Here is a 5,735-nt window from a genome sequence, read left to right on the forward strand (position 1 = left end):
GGGTCCCCGGGCGCCGGGGTGGTCCACGTGCGGGCGGGGGGCGCGGGCTGGGGCAGGCCTCCTTTGTGGCCGCGCCAGTGCTCCTCGGGCCCCCCTTCCCAGCCGGTGCGCGCGGGAAGGGACCAGGCCTGACGCCCTTACCCCGAGGAAGGCGCGCCCGTCTTCTGGACATCCCCGAGCTCCCCACCCCACTTAACCCCACCCCGCGCCCGGCCCAGATTGCGGGGCCAAGCGAAAGTACGGGCGGCGGCATCGCTCTCGGAGGATCCTGTCGCCTGCGGCCGCACTGGGTGGCGTTAGGGCGTGAGCCTTCTACAGGAATTCCAGAGGAAGCGGCTGGGAGGCCTGGAAGAGCCGGCGGCCCCACCCTGCCTGCGGCGGCCGGCCCGCTCTAGGTGCCCAGTGGCCCTTTGTGAGACCTGGTACTTGGGCACGTCCTGGCTGCCAGGCTGGATCCGGAGAAAAGGCGTTGTTTACCTTCCCGTGGCCACCTGAGTTCCGGGGTCGGCTGGGCCCCGACCCACCTTCCACAGGCGTGGGCGGACCCGAGCGGGCTTCATCGACCCCATCCGAGGTCCTGGGGCGTGTGATAGGGAATCATAGCCTCAGTCGCGCTGCTCCTGCTGGACAGCGCTGCTGCAGACTCTTCTGGACCAGGGTCGGGAAGGAGGGTCCTGAGAGCACCAAGAGGCTGCAGCAGGTCCTAGCTCTAGGTCACACACCGTCACAACAGGAAGGAACGTGGGCGGACAGGATTCCCGCGCCCTCGTGAGAAATCTGTGGGACTCAGGCTGGCCCCTTTATCTGAGTTCCAGGAGAGCCTCGCATTTGCATGGCGAGGCAGAACTGACTTGTGTCGTGCATGGAGGCCTTGCTTCCCCGCTGGATCGAGGTCCGAGGCGTCCACGGTTGGGGAGCAGCTCCCTGAGCCAGCAGCAGGGACCCCTGGGGCTGGGGATCTGGGTGACTCGGGACAAGCAGCAGAACTCGAGGCGACTCTGAGCTGGGGTTGCTGCTCCTCTCTGGGGGCAGGCTGCAGGTCCCATGGGTCCTCAGACTGTCTCAGCAGGTCCCCAGAGGTGGGCAGGGCAGAGGTCAGTGTGGCCCCGCTGGGCTTCAGGAGCCTGCATCCGGGCCCTTTGCAGATGCCTGGCTGCAGCCGCCCACCTGCTCCGGAAGGCGTGTTCCCCCTCGGGTGCAGACGCGAGGCCCGGCCACCTGCAGAGGCCTCGTGGGAAGGGGAGACACCGGCTCCCTCCAGGTCACCGTAGTCTGTCCCACCCGCAGGTGTGGCAGATCCAGCTAGAGGCAGCATGGCCGAGCAGGAGCCCACTGCCGAGCAGTTGGCGCAGATTGCGGCGGACAACGAGGAGGACGAGCACTCGGTGGGCTACCGGCCCCCGGCCCAGAAGAGCATCCAGGAGATCCAGGAGCTGGACAAGGACGACGAGAGTCTGCGCAAGTACAAAGAGGCCCTGCTGGGCCGCGTGGCTGTGGCTGCTGGTGAGTGGGTGGCCCAGAGCGACGCCTGTTCCTCTTCTGGCTCCTGCTGCTGGCCACAGGCTGTGTGCTTGAGGTGGGATGCTGAGGAGGTGGAGCTCTGACCTGCTGTCACTCCACAGACCCCAATGTCCCCAACGTTGTTGTGACCCGCCTGACCCTGGTGTGCAGCACAGCCCCGGGCCCCCTGGAGCTGGACCTGTCTGGTGAGTGGTACCTCAGAGGCTGCCCCTAAAAATAGTTCTCTGGAGAGCAGGCGCCCTCACGTGGGGAGCACAGGAAGTGCAGCCAAGTGGCCTTGGAAGGTTCTGGCTCGGGCTTTGGAGGGGACCCGCGCCTGGGTCGGGGTGCCAGGGGCCGTGTGGGCCAGGGTCTGGGGAGTGGAAGGGACAGTCACAGATGGGGGTGCTGAGGTGAGCAGCTTCCCGTGGCTGAGCCTCCTAGCGCAGTGTCCTCCCGAACCCAGGGGACCTGGAGAGCTTCAAGAAGCAGTCGTTTGTGCTGAAAGAGGGCGTGGAGTATCGGATAAAGATCTCTTTCCGGGTAAGGTGGAGGCCCAAGGATGCGCCAGGCGGGGCCGGGGCAGGAGAGCCCGGCTGAGCCCTGCTGAGCCCTGCTGAGCCCTGCTGAGCCCTGCTGAGCCCTGCTGAGCCCGGCTGGGATTGTCCCCGCAGGTGAACCGAGAGATCGTGTCCGGCATGAAGTACATCCAGCACACGTTCCGGAAAGGCGTCAGGAGTGAGTGATGGGGCGGGAGGGCGGCGGTGGGGTGCGCCCTCGGCCAGCTCCGCCCGCTGACCCCCGCCTCCCGCACTGCAGTCGACAAGACCGACTACATGGTGGGGAGCTACGGGCCGCGCGCCGAGGAGTACGAGTTCCTGACGCCCGTGGAGGAGGCGCCGAAGGGCATGCTGGCCCGCGGGAGCTACAACATCAAGTCCCGCTTCACAGACGACGACAAGACTGATCACCTGTCCTGGGAGTGGAACCTCACCATCAAGAAGGAGTGGAAGGACTGAGCGTAGGCCTGGAGGCAGGCAGGGTGATGGCGGGGCGCATCCCCCCACCCCTCCCCCACCCCCATACCAAAGTGCTGACAGGGCGCCTGCCCACGCTGCGGTCTTTCCCCCTGGTCCGCCTCCCGGCCAGCCCGGCCCCCCTCGACCCTCCCCAGCCTGCAGCCCCCAGCCTCCTGGGTGGTCTCGTGTCACTGCTGCTTCATCCTGTGCTGTGAGGGGAGGACGGCCGTAGCCCAGGCCTCCCCCTCCCCCTCTGTGTCCCTCCACGTTCCCCCACCTGTCCTGACCCCACCTGAGGCCCTGGCTTTTCCGAGGCAGTGGGGCATTGGATGGGGTCTCGTGGTTTCAGTTGCCCCAACTCCCATCGTCTCCCCCTGCGGGGTGGGGGTGGGGTGCATGATGCAGGGCCTTGTGGGGACCAGCCGTCCCCCAGCTGTCACTCCTCCCTGGTCAGCTTGCCCACCGTTGTCAGTAACCATCTAACCATGATGCCTTAACATGCAGAACGTGTGCGTGGGGCCGTCACTAATCTCTGAGCCCTGTGTCTGCATGAGCATGTGGTCTCCCCCAGTCCCTTTCCCAGCTGCAGTCCCGGTCGCCCAGGGAGGTGTAGGATGTGCTGCTGCTGTTCCCCGGCCTGCCAGGGCCTGGCCAGCCCCCTCCCCGTGGCCCTCCCCTAGCCCGGGCTGTGGGGACAGTCCCAGGCGCTTAGGGAAAGCCAAATTGCCAAAACTCAAGTCGCCTCCAGTCTCATCGGGGAGGCTGGGTGTCCTCATGCCTCTGCCTTCTTTGTCCCAGTGGGCGGCACCCAGACCCAGACCCCACAGCCCCGACAGACAGCCCTCGGTGGACAAAGCCAGCAGCCGAGCCTTACTTGTCCCACCTGGGCCCACCGGCCTGGAGTGGCGTGCCTGGCCTGTCAGTATTTATTGCCTCCATATGTGCCGTCCTCTGGGCCCGCTGGCCTGCCACCTCTGCCCCCAGGCTCGGTGCCACCATCCCTGGCAGGCCCTCCCCGGACCCAGCCAGGACACCCGTGGGACCAAGCATGCACAGTCGGAGCTGTCCCCTGTGCCACCCCTCCCCTCGCTGGTCAGGCCCGGGCTGGAACACAGGAACCCGTCCCTGCTTCTCCTTTTCAGACCAGGAAATAAACTCCCCCCAGAGGAGCCAGTGTCTGCTGCTTGTGTCCCAGTGGAAGAGGGCGGGGCCGGCTCTGCTGCCCGCAGGGGCCTGGTGTGGTCCCCAGGGCCCTGGGCTGTTGACGCAGAGCGTTGGGAGCCCTGTCTGTGCAAGCATGACCCGCGGGCTGCCCTGTGCATGGTGCAGGCCCCAGACCTGAATGGCCTTCGGGGCCCTGTGGGCGGGGTGCAGTCCCGTCTCCAACTCTCTGGAGTGTGCCCCCTGGCGTTGCGCATTCCAGTCACCCGGGGCCTGGTCGCCATCCGGGTTGCGGAAACACCCCAACCCCAAAGAAGGGGAACCTCGCTGAAGCCTCCTGAGCTCCGCCATAGCACGCATGGGGACCAAAGGGATGACCGGGTCTGAGGGGTCCCAGGGACAGTGACCCCAGGCTGTGGGTCTGCAGGGTGTGTGGGCGAGCCCGTGGCTGGCTGTGAGGATAGAGGGGAAGGGGGCCTCGGGCCGGGAAAGGCAGGCCAAACCCCAGCGCAGGCGAGGTCACACGGCGGGAGAGGCAGCATCCCTAGCTGTGTGGGGGCGCAAAAGGGGCCAGGAGCACCGGATGGCCGGTCCCTCTGACCGGCAGGGTCTCTGCAAGACCTCAGGTTGGCGGGTACAGTGCTGCCTTCTCTCTGAGCGTCACTCCTAAGGGTGCCCAGTACCTGACGCCCCCTCCCCAGCCACGGGATGGGAAAGAACAGGTGGGTGATCAAGCGCCAAACAGATAAGTTCCAGAAATGCCCCTTCTTGACCCGTGCAGGTTTTGAAACCTGCCCTCTTTCTGTGGTCTGAGCCCGTTAAAAAAGCGGTTATGTGTCACTTAGTTATCTGGAGAACGTTGCTGTCCCAGAGCCCTGTCCTGACCATACCTTCTGGGCCTGCCACTTCCCATGCTTATCAGCACAGCGAGCCCTGCCACCTGGGGCAGACCCTCTCGCCCCCCACACGTGCCAGCACAGCTCCCTCAGGGCTGGTCGCCCCCTCAGCCCTCTTACCAGGACCCCTGTGGGATTCTGGAAGCTGGGTCCCGGGCTAAATGACAGGACAAAATGGCCCAGACAGATCCAAGAGCAGCCTAGGCCCCTGGCTCCCCATTTCACAGGGACAAAGACCCTACGCGGCCTCTCAGAACCGCTGCCCTCTGTCCAGGGGGCCAGGCTCGGGCAGCGGGCAGCGGGAGGCAGCGAGACTGCACGGCATAAGGCTGCAGGGCCCCAGGCCTTTCCCACGAAACGTGCAGCCACCTCTGGCCCCCGTCCCTACTGCTGGAGAGGCCAGGCGCGGGCGCGGCACGTCTCAGCTGCCGAAGCAGCCACCTCGGCTTCCAGCTCACATCCTAGAGGGTCCAGCGAGTGTGGCACGAGGGGCAGCCTGTGCTGTCAGCAGGTCAGTCCGTCGGGCCAGGGCCTGCTGAAGCTCTGTTGGGACAAAACACTTCCTGTTTTTCTCATATCTTCCCAGTTTTAGTTAAACGTGAACTCGGCCCCCGAGTGCCAAGTTGCACAGGCACACTGCCAACGGCCAGGACTTTGTTCTGGCTCCTCCCTGGGGAAGGGTGACATGAAGTGGCACCTGCAGGAACTGTGTGACGTGTCCCTCAGGTCCCAAGTCTAACCTGGTTCTCTAGTCCTGCCCTGAGCCCTCTGTACTGCCCGGTGTTCCTGGGCCTGGCCTCCCAGCCCCAGCGAGCCAGGGCCTGTGGTCCCTTCTGCTCTTCTCCCTCTCCCCACGACCCCCCGTCACCCCAGCTTCTGCCTCGTCACCCCCAGATGGGCCCTTTTTCCAATAAGGGGTGCTAGCTGTTGCCAGGTCAGGGCCTTTGGTGTGACCGCCTAATCACCAGTTACCATGACTGACGAGACTCCCCCCAGGCCCGGCACTGTCCCACACTGCAGCCAGCGCCCGTGCCCGTCCACCAGGCCGTGCGTGCCACACGACTCCCTCCTGGGTCCGCGCTCACCTGTGCCCGAGCTCGCCCACGTCAGGCTGCGTCACCAACGGCACAGCCCTCCGTCCTCCGCTGCTGCTCGGCAG

At 65.7% G+C, this 5,735-nt stretch overlaps 1 protein-coding gene across 3 annotated transcripts in view; it reads left to right on the forward strand.

The window, feature by feature from the left end:
• Window positions 1-2,581, forward strand: part of ARHGDIA (Rho GDP dissociation inhibitor alpha) — a 21,143-nt gene extending 18,562 nt beyond the window's left edge. Inside the window, exons 1-6 of one of the 3 annotated variants that reach the window (XM_011373684.2) lie at window positions 53-503; window positions 1,288-1,503; window positions 1,623-1,706; window positions 1,967-2,043; window positions 2,175-2,238; window positions 2,320-2,581. In XM_011373684.2, the coding sequence (XP_011371986.1) occupies window positions 1,314-1,503; window positions 1,623-1,706; window positions 1,967-2,043; window positions 2,175-2,238; window positions 2,320-2,519 (615 nt within the window). In that variant the 5' untranslated portion in view covers window positions 53-503; window positions 1,288-1,313 and the 3' untranslated portion in view covers window positions 2,520-2,581. Of the gene's footprint in view, window positions 1-52; window positions 504-1,287; window positions 1,504-1,622; window positions 1,707-1,966; window positions 2,044-2,174; window positions 2,239-2,319 lie in introns of those variants that run through there. The other 2 variants (XM_011373685.2, XM_011373683.2) reach the window with 2 other exon arrangements.
• Window positions 2,582-5,735: the final 3,154 nt, after the last annotated feature.

Source organism: Pteropus vampyrus, unplaced genomic scaffold, assembly GCF_000151845.1.
Source record: "Pteropus vampyrus isolate Shadow unplaced genomic scaffold, Pvam_2.0 Scaffold227, whole genome shotgun sequence".
Classification (NCBI taxonomy): Eukaryota; Metazoa; Chordata; class Mammalia; order Chiroptera; family Pteropodidae; genus Pteropus; species Pteropus vampyrus.